This window comes from Pelodiscus sinensis, chromosome 10 (assembly GCF_052426305.1).
Source record: "Pelodiscus sinensis isolate ZL-2025 chromosome 10, ASM5242630v1, whole genome shotgun sequence".
Taxonomy (NCBI): Eukaryota; Metazoa; Chordata; order Testudines; family Trionychidae; genus Pelodiscus; species Pelodiscus sinensis.
In genome coordinates this window covers 36971602-36989237 of record NC_143061.1, presented here as the reverse complement: position 1 = coordinate 36989237, position 17636 = coordinate 36971602, and the positions used below count along the sequence as shown (strand labels likewise).

Sequence of the window (17636 nt, the reverse complement as noted above, 5' to 3'; positions counted from 1 at the left end):
ACCTTCCATAAATTTCAATGGAGGTGTATTTCAGGATCAGGTCTCATGTAATCTGAATAAAACTTGGAATGTCAACAAAACTACAGCTTTCTGAATGGAAATGAAAATGAATGTGCACATAAATGCAAAGTTAAAGCTATAACATGAACATAATATTTAATTGGCACAGGGTTCTCTAAGCATGTTAGAACCAGTATACAAGTTAGTTACAATTACTTAAGTTCACCCCCTCTTAAGATTTTAAATTAAGGTTTAAAGTTAATATTGCTAGCTAGTTTGTTGCCAGCCCATTGCTCAAGAATTGTGTAGAGCTGGAGAAGTGAGGCTAATTGCCCACCAAACTAAAATTTCAAGGCACAATTTAGATACTCTCTGTGGCTGTGTCTTTCAAGTAGGAATAAAAGATCCTCCGGAAAAGGGATGATTTTCCAGAGAATCACGTCTAGACTGCCGCTTTTCTCTGGCTTATCCCCACGCCGGAAAAAAGCGGCAGCCATGTAAATGCAAATGCCACGGGGGATATTTAAATCCCCCGCGTTTTTGCAATTGCGATATGTCTCATTAGCATCCCTTTTCCGGAAAGGGATGCCAATGTAGACACAGCTGGTAAGTCTATCAGTTCCTCTTTCAGACTTGTATAACTTTAGTATAGACAAGGTGGGTGAGATAGTATCTTTACTGTCCCAACAGAAGAGAACAGATCTCCTTTGTGTAGCTCTAAAGCTTGTCTAGTGCATCAACAGAAGTTGGTTCAGTAAAAAAAATTCTCACCCACCTTGTGTCTCTAATAGCCTGGGACCAACATAGCTACAACTAACCTGAATATGACCTTACCTCCAGCCCAACAGATCCTTCTGATAATGTGCAGGGATATTGGTTTATTACTAATTCATTTCCTGTTACATCAGAGCCTCTTTCAAAATTACACATCAATATATTGCCAAGTCCGACCCGGTTTGGTTTCTGATATCTGTTAAGATCTAATGACCCATTCCATGGCTTTTTAAAAACAGAACTCCAAGTAGATACAAGTTGTGGCTTGATTTTTCAGAGATCCTGGGCCGCTACAAAATCCCACTGAAGTCAATGAGCACTAAACATGAACAGCACTTTGGAAAATTAGAACATAAATAAATAAAACTGGGGGGGGGGTGCCTTTGAGATGAAGGACATTAACTTCCATTGACATCTTTGGTGTAAGGGCCAATTAGAAGACATGGCAGTCAGCAAAAGCACATTTGGAAAGGCTATCGGATTATGTCATGAATATTGTCTAGTTGGTCCAATAAAATGTATTACACTGCTATTCTGTCCATTTCCAATATGTAATAAAACACATCAACACCTTGTAGAAAAGCAGAGGAGACACATACTATAACACAAATTTATTTCTGATTAGATTGCCACATTAAGAACTACTGTACAGAAGTAACTTCATCACACTGTTACAACTGAGTCATGATAGTTGTGCTTTGTAGGATAAGTAAACATGTATTCTAGCACAGCAAAAGTTCATATACTGACAACTAATCGGATTTTGTCTAAAAATAAATACCTTTTCCCATTTATCAGAACAAACAAAAGTACTTCCCATCTGTAACACTATGCACTTAGGTCATTAACAACCAGCCTGTCAGAGATGCTGAGTGCCCACAACTTCCACTGGCACCAACAGGAGCTGTGGAGTGTCAACACTTATCAGGTATGGGCCCAATAGATGTACAGTTAAACTTAGTATATATAATAGATCAACCTTTATATTGGCAGTAAAATGACCTTTACTGTTTTGTGAATACTGTGTAGAGTAAATGTAGAGTTAGCCATGTACCTTTATCACATAACTACAGATGTTGATTCAATGACAATTCTTTCCCCTCAGCAAATGACTTGGAGAGGGTGAAAATGGATTTAATGGTGGTAACAATGATAGTATGGCTCTTTTTCATAATTTATTTAAAACTACTTCAACATTTTCAAAAAAATATTTAGTGCAAAAGGATAATTATTTCAGGAAAAATTACAGACGCATATACTGAAAAAAGGAAAATAAATTATCTCTGTCATATTTTATCAGGGAAATACAGGTAGAATTTCTATTACAATGTTTATTGTAGGGGGAAACAAAAATGAATGTGTTTTCAAAGAAGCAAATCACAATATATGTGAAATTCAAACAATAGGACTTTTGCTGCAATACACTTTTTTCCCCTTTAAATTCAAAACCAAGCTCTTTGGCAGAGTCAAGAGAATTTATAATTACATGCATAATACTAACGGATCTTCTCAACAGCAGTCCACTGCAGTTATATCAATGTTATTGTAATAACAGCAACTATAATTTTTATTCCAAACATATATATCCAAAATGAGTAGGTAGCCCTAAAGTAAACATGTACTTATCGATGCTAAGAATCATTCTGTATTCTTGTAAGTAATAAAAACAAAATCAACACTTAGGCCCAGGCATACGTATGACAATATAATCAGTTTTGCAGGTAGCACTATATTCAGTTGATTTTTCTTTTTAAGAATCAATTAGACTAAAATAATGTCATATGCTTTTATATAGTGCTTTTTAACCTTAGATCTTAAAGCACTTTAAGGAAATAGCTGTCATCACCCCCTTTTCACATATAGGGAAACTGAGGATAGAGATGACGTGACTTGCTCAAGCTGACACAGCAGGTCAGAGCTCGGATAGAACCCGTATCTTCTAATTATCGACAGGTCCAAACTGCCTCTGCTTGAAATGGAAAGGAATCAGAATGTTTTAGAGTAATATTTGAGTGTCTGGATTTCAGTTCCTCCAGAAGAACACAAGTATGGTGAAAGACTATGGAGAAGAAATAAATGGTCTCTCATAAGAAAATTATAGTGCATTTTCAGCAGTTGGTTATTGTATCATCTACCTGTAAGGTCACTCTAATGGTTCAAAGTCTTCTACTTTGAGAATTGAGAATTTAAAAAAATACTTATATAGATCTATATTATTTATCTAAAGATGCACATTCTTCTAAGCACACATTTGGCTGGCTATCTGAAAAACACAAGTGTTCTAATAGTTAACTTGTACAAATATTAATGTTTTAAAAACTGAAAGTTATTGGTATATAATTTCATTTCAGTTGGTTGAAATAATCAAAGGATATTAATGGAATATTTGATTACAGAAGTACATTCTATTTTCATCCATCCTTCATATTATCCATTGACTTCAAGGGCATCCTCTGCTAATACAGTACATCCGAAAGTACAATATGTCAAAGTTTCTCCACATGATATAACAGTATATGGTGCACCTTGATTTCACTTTGCTCAGTGTACAGTTGTGTGCATGGTGTCAGCAGAGTTTGTATATCTCTGCTTGTTTTATGCACTGATGTTTGAAAGAGCATTACACAAACGACTGCCACTTAAGCTGGATTAAAATAAAAATGATGAACATTTGTGAGGTTTCTTATCCCAATTCAAGAAGCCAGTCAAAGAGGCTAGGCATCCCCTCCCTGCTTTCCTCATGTTGCTTGCAGTATTGTACCACCGCATGAAAGATATCGCCCACTTTCCAGGACTTCTGGTGAACTAACCGCACAACATCTAGAAACTAGATAAAATGGCACGTTTAGGATTTGATTTCATTCAATGTGTATTAACAGCTTTTGTTAAATAAATACATGCAAATAATTCTTTAGAGTATGATGACATTACTGAGTCCTGCCAGGGATCAGAACTCCACTGTTTCCGGCACTGCATAAACACAATAGCAATGCAATATGCTGAGGGTTCTGTCTATAAAATATGGAGCTGAAAGATGTCTACTTTTGGACAGCTGGAAACTTTGCATTTCATTTCTGAAAGTCTATAATCTGAGAGAGCTAGATTCTATTCTTAATGACACCAGTTAAATCAAGAGCAACTCTGTTATAATTAGTGAAGTTATTCCTCTTTACTGCTATGTGAGATCTTTAACCCTGGTAAATAATTATAACTTTCCATGATATTGACAGCACATTATCAAAATAATAGGTACTATATCTTGCACAACCCCAGGGATCCAACCTAAAGGGCTCAGATTTGAAGGAAAAATACTTCTCTTTTTTGTTATTGTAATTGGTATTCTTTCTTGGTTACATTTCATTTATAGGTTTAAGCAGCTGGAAAAAATCCTACATTATAGCCACTTTTGTGCTTTCCTATTTTAATAGAATGTCATAATGTCATGCATCTGGCCTATCTTTTTTCTGGCTTGGAAATGAAAATCAAAGCTTTTCATTTCCTTGAATTTCACAATCAATAACTAATTAGGCTCCTCTTTATACATCTTCTGGTTTTAAACCACACAAGAAAATATTGTGTATTTGTAGCTCATGTATCTGTTTGCTATTTACATATGGAGTCCTAAACCTTTAATATGTATTTTAATTATATGTAATAAGCATGTGGTTTCCAAGAGCAGCTTTGTAGGCAGGATGTACTTCATTATTCTCTAGTGTATTTTAGCAATTGAATTAACTGCTTGCAAAAGCACATGGGTAAAGCTGACAGCTGCTTCTTAAATAAGATGCAATTTGGACAGTTGCTGCTGAATGCATTTTAAATTATGTTTATGATTCCCAAATGCATATACTCAAGAAATACCAAATATCTCTACTACATAAAATGATTTTCACACAGATATTATTTTAAAATGTCAAAATATTGACTGTAATTTTTTCTGTCATTAATTTATTTAAATACTCTGACATTTCTGTAAACTTGATGGCTAGATGGAACTTTTAACACTGACCATGGGAAAGGGACAGTCTTTGACAGCCATAACCTGTTTGAAATGGCATCCTGTGATTATCATTTAGGGAGAGTAAACAAGCTGCAGGGATATGAAACTGCAGGCCATTCTGAACCTACATGCTTTGGAAAAACACTATAATGAAACTTAAAAGGGTTTGAAAAATCTGTCCACTTCTCCATCTAAAGATAGTTATGCCTTCATACCGGTGGCTATCAAAAGTGATGTTTAATTTGTAGCTAAAGCCTCAGTCCTGAAGGACTGTCATTTTTAACTGGCGTAGGTACTCTTGTGGAAAGCTGATTGCTGCAATTTAAACATGCATATTCAGAGGATAAGCCATTATGGATTTTATAAAAGACTTGAGAAAAGCCTCTGAATTGTGCAGAGTAAACAGTAGATCTCTATGCTTTCTTGTATATTTGAACACTGGAGGGCCAAGTGTTCACTGTGCTGCAGCTTCACTAACACAAAGAGATTAATCAGAAGAAGTGGGTTGTGCCCACAAAAGCTCAGGATCCCATCTACATTTTGTGTTGGTCTTTAAGGTGCTGCAAGACTGTTCATTATTTTTAAAGTTTTTTCGATTACAGACTAACAGAGGGACTAACCCCCCTGAAACAAAGGGACTATAAAGCCAATGGACCTGCCCCAGGAGAATTTCTTTAAGTGGGTGGTTGTGGAAAAGGAGCTCTGCTCTGCACAGAACTGTGCTCCAACTCTTCCTATCTGCAGGAATGGCTCCTGGGGTCCTTGCGCATCTAATCACAAGCTCAGTCATGTATGAAGTGGCTCTAACATGTTGGGGTTGAAGCAGTGTGGCTCCGGAATAGGGGAGATTCAATGTTGGAGTAGAGCAAGGATGGGGAACCTTATTTGGATGGAGGGCTGCTGACCCACAGAAAAATCAGTTCAGGAGCTAGACACAAATGTGAAGCAAAACTAAACAACCAACCAAACAAGAAAGGCCTCTCATTGACGTAGCTCCCAACTGAGAGGCAGAAAGACACTCCCCACATTCCCCTCACACACCAGAGTCTAGAGGGGCCCGGCTAGTAGATTTTGTGTGCTCCATCCCCATAGGGCTTAGTGGGGGAGGGGCTGGAATGCCAGTGCAGGCTCCTCAATGCTCATGGGTAGCCCTGAGCCTTGAGGGTCAGATCCAGGCAAGCCTGGGGTTGCATCCGGTCCCTAGGCTTTAGGTTCTCCACCCTTGGTGTAGAGCCACTATCAAGCGACCAATGCTAAATCAAGCACTGTAAACAAGACCCTCTTTCATTTTTTGGAAGTGAAATTCATCACCATGTATGAGGTCCCTATGGAGTATTATGCACTACCTATGTCCCATGTCAAATTCTGCTCCGATTGCCATCGATATCAGTGGGATCAGGATTCTGCTCAACTGGCTTAAGTGGAGACTAAGACCTTGCATGGCACTTGTTAAACTCCATGTAACCACTTGGTTCTGTCCAAGAATAGCCTGACGAATGGCCTTTTTTTTTGTTAACACTGTCCTGATTCATGCAACTGACACTTTCATGCCATGGAATGGCAGACCTTATTAGGTGAAATCTGCTTCACTAGTGTGCACCGTACTCTATTTGAGGGGTCTAATGCTAAGTGGTGACTTCTTTTCAGCCACATGTAACAGCTGTAAGACCCCCTCCCCCCAGCTGAGGAATTTCATCGTTGTTATATACTTCTGATTTACAGTTCAGAGATTATGTAGCTGAAGGTCATGCCCCATGCTGAAAATACTACCTTTTCAATCCTGTTTTCCTGAGATTTTTGAAAATAGATGGTTGGTATTCCAAGTTCAGAAGCAGCAATCCATTGAAGAGTGGTTCGTAGCTCTGTGTCCGGACACTCTGGCGCCAGGTCAAAGTTGATCACCAGTAAGTCTTTTTGATCATTGGCTGTTCCCACTGATAGCCCAGAAGTACTTTCTGAAAAAGTAGTCACTATGCAGTTACGGGTATTCACCTCAAAAGCCCTACACCAAGTAAAATGTCTATCTCACAACTGATACATTTCAACTTACCCTCTATGTTTTCTGGCTGTTCTTTCAGGAAAGTCTCTTCTTCAGCTAATTCACTTAAAAACAAACACCAACAAACCTGTTGTTAGTAATATTAGGAACAATAAAGCATTATTTCCTTACAGTTGAGGTGATAATTTTGTCTTATGTAAAATTTTAATCTCTACGGGTATGTCTAGACAACATGGCTCGGAGCCATGTAGATGATCTTTCTAGACATAGGGAAATGAAGCAGCGATTTAAATAATTGCTGCTTCATTTACATCAAAATGGCAACCGCGCTGTGGCGATCAGCTGTTTGGAGGCACAGCACAGTAGTCTGGACGCTCCGCGGTTGACAAGGGAAGCCCTTGTCAACTGCCCCGTTATGCCTCGTGGAATGAGGTTTACCAGGGCGGTCGACAAGGGCTTCCCTTGTTGACCACGGAGGGTCCAGACTACCACGCTCTGCCACCAAACAACTGATCGGTACAGCGTGGTGGCCATTTTGATGTAAATGAAGCAGCGATTATTTAAATCGCCACTTCATTTCCCTATGTCTAGAAAGCTCATTTACATGGCTCTGTTGATGGAGCCATGTCATCTAGACATACCCTAACATTGCAAAAATGGTAATATGGGGGGAGATGCAGCTCCGGGTACATACCACACAGTGTTTTCACTAGAGTATGACATACTGCTTGCAGAGTGCCTTGTACATAACACTTCATGAAAATCAGTGTATCATTATTGTTGCCATTGTGTAATTGTGATAAGAAACAACATGTCTTGTGACAAGGCCATGTATTACAATGTTCCACCCATGCTGCATCTTTTTAGATCTTGCTTTCCTTTTGTGCCTGTCACAAGCAAGTGCCTTCAATGATTGTCATTATCTTACCATATCAGCTCTGTTTTGATAATTGCATTATTGCAATATTTTCCTAAAGTTTCGAGAAGTCCTTATTTCATTTGCTGGTAGACAGCAGAGGGGACACTACATATTTAGAGTCACAGAACCCCATGCTCCCTTCCCTCCCTTTTTGGAAGAGTAGATCCACACCAATGTTCCCTCTAATCTTTTCATCCATATTCATTCATGTGCAGAATAATTTTATGTGCACCAATGCATGTTTGAATGTGTACCACTAGCAGAGAAATAGAACCTAGCTGTGGGCACTCTGCTAATCAGCTGGACAGCATGTGACTCTCTCCTGAGTGGCTGCAAAAGTGCACAGCTTTGGTCATACCTGTCTGCTTATTGCAGAAGGCTGTAAATCCGATAAAGTTACAGTCTCTTCATATTTATAGAGGGGAGTTAGTGTCTGCTGTATAGATTTATACAGGATCCCAACCTGTACTTAAGAGAGATTGTGCATGTGTACCATTTGGCTGGAAGAACTACTATCATCCCCCTAAAAAAGTCTGCAGAATCATACTCTCAAATTAAAATGTTACTTGGAAGCAAGATTATATATATATGAGCTGCTGCCACATACAGGGGAAAGTTAAAATGGCAGTGTTCACTGTGTGGTTTATCGTGAGTACCTTGGCATATGTGTATGAGCATGAATCTACAATAAAAAATCTTCTTAGATCAAGAGTGGGTGTTGAAGTGGCCCTAGGCAGCCCGAGAAGGGGCAGGGCCAGGGCCAGGACACTTCTGTGTTCCTGTTTGGCCTGGGGTCAGGGAGAATGTGTGAAGTCTTTGCCTCCTGCCCCGTTTTGAACAGTTGGCAGTTCCCTCTTGGTGCTGCGTGCCCCTAGCAGCGGTAGGAGACTTTGGGCACTCCCCCTCCCCCCAAACCAATCAAGGCCTGGGGGCAGGGAAGCATGCAAAGTTTCTCACCCCTTACCCCCACCCTGCACAGGGTGCATGGTGCCTAGAGTGAACCACTAGCAGTTCAATACAGCCGGTGGTTCACTCTAGGTGCTGCACATCCCTGGCGGGTCAGGGGGGAGGAAGGGGGAAAGAAGGAGAAGTCAGGCACTTCCCCGTCCCTAGGCCTCAATTTGCCTGGGGACGGGAGAGCAGCAGGGTGGCCACGGGCTGGATTAACCCCCCTTGCAGGCGGGATTAATCCTGTGGAGGCTCTCTTGCCCCCCTATGTCTTAAATATTCCATTCCAATATTAAACTGTTCTATGTCTTATCTGTGCTTTCTGTAATTACAGACTGCCAAGCTTTTCCTGCTTTTCCTCACCTCTGTCTTCCCAGAATCTCGTTTCTTTTCTGAGATCTGATAAATCCACCAATAGCTGGCTAGTGACCGAGAACACTTAGTTCTACAGGCACTGCATCTGGGCAGCAGCCAGCACTCTATGGTGTTGGCAGAAAGGCGCAAATGTTTTATTATCGCTACCATCCTCAGCCTACAGCTGAAAAAGAATATTTTTGATTCTGATTCTGCAGAAAGATGACTGATCTATGTTTATATCAGAAAGGTCAGAATCTTTGACTCACAGGAGAAGCTAGATCCTTAATGATTTAAAAATGGTTTGGGATCCATTAGGGGATTGAGTGGCGTTTCTGGGATCAGCCACTACACAAAGTAACCGTCTTCTCTGCATGATGGTACAGTATATTAATTTCTACAATTATCCCACCGCATTTTATCACTTTCCAGTAGATTATACCATGTTTCAGGGAACTAGAATCTTTATGCAGGCATTTGCACATCTCTTTATAACTTTATTGCTTTTGAGCAAGCTTGGTAGAATCATGCCCATAGACAGTGGATAAAGAGTGTCTTGGGCTAATGCATCATCTTGTAAAGTATATTATGGTTTCTCTTTCTCTGGCTTAAATTAATTGACTCTGCTGTACTGGTCTTAACTGCTATTTGGAAAAGCCTTTGAGAAACTTATGTTTAAGGCAGTGTTTATGTAGTGGGAAGTTAATAACTTAGTTAATTCCACGTTTAAACACAGGACATGGTAGAAATATATCCTTCAAGATGACCACCAAGAACAGCCTAACCATAGGCTAGTACTGTCACTCTGCATAAGGGTACCTGAATGTGAATTTATCTAAGACTAAAGACTTACACAGAGTTAGAAGTATTAATAAGCAGGGGTTTGGGCACATTTTGGATAATAAATGATTTTCAGCTGAAATTGGAATGATGTTTCTAAATATTAGACTTCATTTTAGTGGCTACTTACTTAATCATAGGAGAAGAGGGTATGTTTTCCTGATAAATTTCCAGGTCCATAATGCCAAGACTGCTAGTGGTACTGCTGTTGCCATTGCTGACAAAGCAAAAGTTTAAATATTAGTGCCAATCTGCACTATCACAGATCCATACATTTTCTAATTAATGTACAAAGAAAAATAAATGAAATGGCCCGCTGGTTTACAGATTTACAGCTTTGAATCCAGGTTACACAAAACCAGGACATATTATCCCAGTCTTGCTCAACAAATGATTCCCAAGAAAAAAGATACTGACATGTTTACAATAGTTCTAGATGAGTTATGCATCCAGTGATGCTCTAAACTGAAAAAAAAGAATAGTGGACCCAATCTTTTTACTGGCTTATGCAGTGATATGTGAATTTTAGTCCAACATCTAACCTTTCACAGAAAACAAGCTGCATGAATTCTCATACAGCACAACTATCAAGCAGTTAGAGATGTCCTGGATACACTTGCAGAGATTCAGATACCTCTGAACATGATGGGGTAGGCACTACTTACTTTGTGGGTAACTCCATAACCATAAGAAGGGAAATTGTTTCAGTGCAGTAAATCACATATGAACACTGCTGGGAAGCTGATGGAACACATACATACAGTGTGTGACTGGGTCAGTCCCCTCCTGGGACCCTAACCCCTGTTCCATCCACTATCTCACCCTTTGGGGGCTACGACAGGGCTCTCACATGCAGAGGTTTTAGCCATGGGCCTTCCTGGCCCTCAGCATAAAGAATAGTGTATTGGGCTGAAATCCTGGGCCAGTCACAGCTGAGTAGTAAGCCCTCTTCTAGTCCCATGGGGATAGGGAGCCATTCAACACTTCCTGCTCGAGCCCCTCACCGCCCCCTGCAGCCTTTGGCAGGGCTGGAGGTTCCTCCTGTTCTGCTTCTCTGAGTTTCCTTCTCACCGGGTTGTTTACTCCTCCTCCTCCTCCACTCTCTCTCCTGCTGCCCTAGGGAAGGCTTTTAAAGATGCCCTGTAGCAGCCTAATTCAGCTCACCTGGCCCTTAATTAGTTTGCAGCTGCCCTGTCTCAGCTGCCACTTTTCCCTTTTAACAGGCTTTTTACCCTTCCCTATCACAAGTGACAATCTGTTTTATGTTCCTGGTCAGCTTGAAACTGACTGAGATTTTAACCAGGACCACTATTCAGTGGGAGCAATAATATTTGGAAGCATTCTCTTTAGTTACATTGCAAGAACAAATCTTTTCATCTCAGGTTGTTGGATATGATGACGCTGGTTCATCACATGACACCATCATGAATTAGATTATCATGCTAGCGACATAATAATATAATCAAGATGCTGTGTATTTTCTGACCCCAGTGCATTTTAACACTAATAATGGATCCTATGTTACAGGGCTGAAATTGAACCAGTCTATTTCAACTAAAACTCCTAGGGTATGTCTATATTACAGCATTATTTTGAAACATCTTATTTTGGAATAGTTATTTCAAAATAGCTCATTTAGAAATAACATGTCTACACACAAAATGCATTCTGGAATGGCTGTTTGCTATTTCAAAATAGCACGTCCACACTGAGTGCTAAATCGCATTAAAGGCCAGCCAGAACCAGGTCCGGCAGGGCATCAGTTCAGGAGTTACTTTGTGTGGCTGCTGCCTGAGGCTATCTGAGGCCTGTGCTTAAAGGGACCTCCTCCCCAGACAGCCAGTTCTCAGCTTTCCCTGCTTGCTTGCCTACCTCAGTGAGGGATAGCAAAGCATTTTGTCTCTGCGTGCTCTGGTCGTCCTCACTCGGGACACCACAGCACTCTGCAACATGGAGCCAGAGCTGCCCCTGGGCACTCTGGTGCTTCTCGTGGACACGTTGCTGCGAGCCTGGCTGCATTTTCTGCAGGCTGCCATCCGGGAGGTCCATCGGGGGGCTGTCAGTATCCAGGAGGCCCTGCGGGAGAGTTTCCACCCCGAGGAGCACTAAGAGTCTCCCTGGTCTGCCCCACTAGGGGCTTGTGCCTCATTCCTCCCTCACATCTTTCCACTTACCCCTCCCCCTTTCTGATGTCAAATAAAATACATGTATTTTCATGATCACAAACTCTCTTTATTTAACAAAACTGGGGGGGAGGGAATGAAACTCTGGTGAGACTGAGGAAAGGAGGTGGGAGATGGGAGATGTGAGGGTGGAAGAGGGGAGGAAGAAACCTGGGAGGAGGGAGCTGGAAGGGGGAAGCATGGAGAAGAAAGGGGAGGGGAAGCTCAGGGCTCAGGGTTGGGGGGTCTCGCTGGACCATCTTGATTTTCATGCAAACCTGCTCCTGGGTTCCATGTGGCCTCTGGTGGCCAGGCTGGCAGCTATCCTGCCATAGACAGCTGTGTTCCTCCGTCTAGTGCAGAGATCATGGTCGTTGGAGGCATCCCCCCCAAACCTGAATAAGGTCCATGATCTCCACCATGGACCAGGTAGGAGCCTGCCTTTTCCGGGCCCCGGCAGCCTCCTAGGAGCTGGCAGACTGCTCATGGGGAGCGGTGGAGGGCTGGCTGCCAGTGGCTTGCTGGCTCCTGTTTTGGGGCCACTGGGTTAGGGGCAATGACTGCTGGCTCTAGGCTGGCAGGCTTGGAGCTGGCACAGGCATTGTGGCCAGAGTCTACCCCTTTAAGGAGTAGGGAGAGGGAGAGGAGTGTTCTTGGTTGAGGCTGCAGGGGCCAGCAGGGCACCCTGGGAAGGGCTGGGGGCCTTCTCTTTCAATATAAGTGTCTACACAGCACTTATTTCGAAATAGCTATTTCGAATTTGGCGTTATTCCTCATGTAATGAAGTTTACCACATTCGAAATAAGAGCTCCACTATTTCAAATTCATTTCAAAATAGCGGTTTGGCTGGGTAGACGCTAGGAAAGTTATTTCGAAATAACGGCTGTAATTTCAAAATAACTTTGCTGTGTAGGCATACCCCTACAGAGTTTCTCACACCAAAGTAGTGAGTATACCTCTTGCCATCAACTTTTACAAAGTCAGTGTGTCAATGATTAGTGAGCGATAGGCTGCTGCATTGATTTTTCAGTGGGGAAAGCCAGAAGGCACAATATATTAATTTTTGCACATTTAAGAATTTGTTAAAGGCTGGGCCTATGTACATAATGAGTTGCACATTCGCTCAAACTCACATACATAGCCAAGCTCAACGTTCTTTCAACTAACCCGCACTACTAGACTCTGCTTTTCCACGCGCCAATATAGTACTTTCACCTTTGTCTTCATAATGCTCAGGAGAGTGAGGTGGCTAGCTGCCAGAAAATTAGCTTTATCTACGAGTTCATTTAGTTAATAGTAATCTGTAAAGGGCTAAGGCCAGTCAGATTAATAGCAATGTATATAAACTCTAAGGGCCAGATGACTTTTTTTTTGACAGTGTGAGCTTGGGAGGGGTGCAGACTGTAGAGCATTACAGTGGCAATCCCCAGGAAAAATGATGCTGTTAGTCAGTCACAATTGCACCTGCTAACCCAGAAAAGGGCATGATATAGCAGAAACTCTGCCATCTGTTCAGAATTTGCTGTCTCTATGCTGATCAGCTGTGTGGGTATAAAAGGGACAGGGAACACTAATGTCACCAGTGCTGCTGGCCTGTGCCTTCTTCTCCCTGTAGCTATATCAAAGCTATCCCTATTCAGGGACTCTAGGGAAAGAAGAAATTTCCTGTGTACCCATACGGTCCCAGTCATAAAATAGCCCTAATATTTTACTCTGTGGTTATCCCAATCAATAGAGAGCTCTGTACAACATCCTAAAATGTAAATTAGCCAAGAAGATGCCAAAATGAGCATCTTTGCAAGCAGCAGTAGATAAAACAATTCATGGCTTATGGTGATTAATTTGTCAAGTGGTCCTTTTGTAGTAGGGGAATTATTCAGTTGCTTGGGGTTGGGTAGTTCTTTCTGTGTAGGTTTCTAGTGACAAATGCATACAAAGGCCTGGCTAAGAACCAGCACATGCACTGCAAAACAGAAGACATGTTCGGTAGCTAGTTCTTTCTGTACGTTCTGATTACACCTTGGTCATATCTCACATTCCTAACACATAACCGTCAAATCTTGAGCTTGGCGATTCGTCCTTATTGTACATCAAACAAATAGAATGCAGATACCTCATGGATCTCTCACTGAGTTGCAAGTAGCTACTTGCATCGTCAGGATTGTCCTCATCATTAACTAGCTGGGACCAGCTGCCTGTGCTTTCATCGCTGCTGTTGAGAGGGTTTGGAAAGTCTTCAGCTGTTTTTGTTTCCACCATGATTTCAGCATCTGGTTTGCTTCTAGTATCAACACTGCAAGCAAAGGTATTGTTGATATGGTAAGTGAAAAATACAGGTGTTTAAACTGGAGTCTCCAGCCTTCAGGCACAGCAAAGCTTTCAAAGAGCCAAGCAGCAGCTGGACAGAGTATGTCAGTTTCTGGATGTACTTTCTTGGGGATACTTGTGGAACTGATTCATCTCCCATTCAGTATAAATGTAGAGTAAGTCTACTGAAGTCAAGCATTGAACTGAATGTTCACCCATGTAAAATGGTGTGAGATCAGAAGCTAGACTATTGCTTCTTACACAAAATCATTTAAAAATCTGGTCTAAGATTCTCATTAAAATGGCTTTCATTACTATAAAACATAACATTTAACCATTGCATTATTTTGGGAATGCCACATCACATAAATGTTAAAGCTGTCAAATGATGGGCCAGTATAATGACCTAATTGTAATTGGATATTTAAACCCTTGCATGTAAAAATATGTCCTTTGGCTGGGTAGGAAAAGGGATGTCAGCTAACGTCCACTCCAGGCATCACCCGATGAAAAGGACACATCTCTTTGTATGCCTTTAGAATACCAGTAATTCTTGGCAGTTATATGGGACAGCACTTCATGTTTGTACAGTGCTCTGAAAATATAAACAAATGAATCCTGTTATCAGTAAGTATTTTAAGGATGCTTGTTCTCTTTGGGTATGTCTATACTGCAACACTACTTTGAAATAACTAGCACTATTCTGAAATAACTTAGACTGCCTCTACACTGCAGGCGGTTATTTTGAAATAGTGTCAAAATATTGTCAAGCTGGAGGACTGCTTACTCTGACTCCTGTAGCCCTCATTGTACAAGAAATAAGAGAAGTAGGAGGAAGAGTGATCTATTTTGAAATAAGTGCTGTGTAGATGCTCCCTATCTCAAAATAAGCTATTTTTAAATAACATACACAATTGACGTAGCTCAATTTGTGTAGCTTATTTCAAGTTAAGCCCTGCAGTATAGAGGCATCCTTTGCATTTCCAGTTGCATAAGAATGGTGTTAAATTTCTTAAAGTGCAACAGTAAAAAAGAATGATTGCGTTAGACATCACAAAGTATTAAAAATGACATACATATCTGAGCCAAATACAAATCCCTGAAAAGAAGTGTAGTACATGCCTGATAAAAACACTATTAATATATTTAGAACTGAAAGATACCAACTTTATGCTCAAATGTGAGTCCAATTTCCTCTTAAATGTCTCTGGAGGACCTCTAATTGGAAGAGGAATATGCTCTTATGTGATACATACGTTATTTTCCCTAATCCATTCTGACACGGAAAGTACAGATGCTTTGTGCAAAGCCATCTCATACACATTCTAGCTACTGACTGTGCTACAGACCAAAGTTCTCCTTCATGTTTAATTTAAAAACGTCTGAATTATTTACATTGCAAACATCCTTCTTAAAAAAAAATGTAGCTAGCAAATTTTCAATAACTTTTGACCAAAATTTGGCTATTTCAAAACAACATAGACATAAATCTAACATTGAACCTTTAAGAAATCATTAAATCTATTCATAGAAAATGAAATAAGGAACTAAAATAAACAATAGCACCTTTCATCATGAAGGATCTCAAAGTGCTTCCCTAACTATTTGTTCATGCTGTCATTGAAATCCAGCTACCTTTTGTCTGGACAGATGGGTTGACAGTGCATTGTACAGCAGAAAGTAAGGGGAAAATTTTCTGAAGGATACTGTGTCAGATCCTTATGCTCAACGTGCAGCAGTACTCTGAAACATGTCTTCGAAATGCTGCACTTTACAGAGCTGCTCCGTGTTGTGTATCCAGTCATACTGCCTTACTTTAAACAAGCTTTTATTCCTTGTATAGCACTGCAGAGTCAACAGAATATAGGGAAGGCGAGCTGAGCAGTGTTCTGGCTTGTGCATCAATAGAATAATTACAAGGCAAAGATTTGGCTCTTACTTGCATAAGTGTAAGCCTACAGAAGACTGTATGGTAGCACAAGCCACTGTGAATGTTTATGTTTCATCAGGATCAAACCTCCCAGTCTGGGTCCACGGACCTGTGGTAGCAGGACTCATACTTGTGCACTAAAATAGTTGCATAGACATTACAGTTTGGTTGAAGTTTGAGCTCTTAAGCGTGGGACTGGGAGGTGGACTTGAGAACCCAAGTTCCGGCATCTACAAAATTACAGTAGAACCTTAGAGTTGTGAACAGCTTGGGAATGGAAGTTCTTCATATCTCTGAAATGTTTGTGACTCTGAACAAAACATTAAGGTAGCTCTTTCAAAAGTTTACAGCTCTACATTGACTTAATACATCTTTGAAACTTTACTGCAAAAGAAAAAAAGCTGCTTTTAATCATCTTACTTTAAATGAAACAACCAGAGAAAGTTTCCTTATGTCCTCAAAGCTTTTATTAAACTTTCTCTTCATTATTTTAATAGTTGACATTTAACACGACACTGTACAATACTGGCTGCTGATTGGTTCCAAATGAACTTTGCGGCTGACTGGTCAGGTCATTAACCCTTTAAGAGTAGTCAGGGGCCAGTGTACTCATGCCAGGCTTCTTTAGGAAGAACGAATCATCTTGGCCTATTTGTAAGCTTTGGTGGCTGGTTGGCAGCTGACTGACTGATGAACATCTGGCCACAGCAGGCTACCAGAGCTCAGCCTTATAAGGGATGCAGCTGCCAGATCAGCTAACAAGAGGAGAAGCTGGCTGAGGACTACAGCTGAACTGAATCGTAACCCAGTCCTAGGAGAAGAGCTGTGAACTCTTTATCTGAACAGGGTGAGTCTGTTGAACTCTAACCTCAGCCCTGGGAGGAAGGTTGGGGACTCTTGAACTAGAGAGAGGAAGCTTATCAGCATTGGGCTGAAGGGAGTAAAGAGCAGGCTTTTGTACTCTGTAAAAGAAGTTAATAAGTGAGACCTCCATAAAGGGAGTACTTTGTTCTCAGTTCCGAGATCTAAAGAAATGACTGCAAGCACCAAGAGAGAGCTGAGGATATTGTACCTACAGGGATGTGTTGTTTGTAGGTAGGATGAGCGGGGGTCTGTACACGGAAAAATGGACCTTATTTTCATGAGCTTCCCCATTCCCACAAGGAAGTTCCACACCTATAGATCAGCAGTGAGCAATAACTGGCCCGTGGGCCAGATGTGGTTTGCCAGGGTTAGCTCCACCACTTTCCCTACCTGTGCCTCTATAGGTATGGGCACTTGCAGCTCCCGTTGGCTGCAGATCACCATTCCCAGCCAATGGGAGTTGCGGGAAGTGGTGACCCGGTCTGTGTCACTTCCTGCAGTCCCCTTGGACTTGGGACAGCACTCCTCTACCAACAGGA

General features: G+C 41.2%; 1 protein-coding gene across 2 annotated transcripts in view; it reads right to left on the bottom strand.

Moving 5' to 3' along the window:
• Window positions 1–1370: 1370 nt before the first annotated feature.
• SPHKAP (SPHK1 interactor, AKAP domain containing) overlaps window positions 1371–17636 on the bottom strand; it is a 114870-nt gene continuing 98604 nt past the window's right edge. For both annotated transcript variants that reach the window (XM_006119883.5, XM_006119884.5), the window contains 5 exons: window positions 14110–14289; window positions 9965–10051; window positions 6825–6877; window positions 6545–6729; window positions 1371–3601 (listed from right to left, as the gene is read on the bottom strand). In XM_006119883.5, the coding sequence (XP_006119945.4) occupies window positions 3458–3601; window positions 6545–6729; window positions 6825–6877; window positions 9965–10051; window positions 14110–14289 (649 nt within the window). In that variant the 3' untranslated portion in view covers window positions 1371–3457. The remainder of the gene's footprint in view (window positions 3602–6544; window positions 6730–6824; window positions 6878–9964; window positions 10052–14109; window positions 14290–17636) is intronic.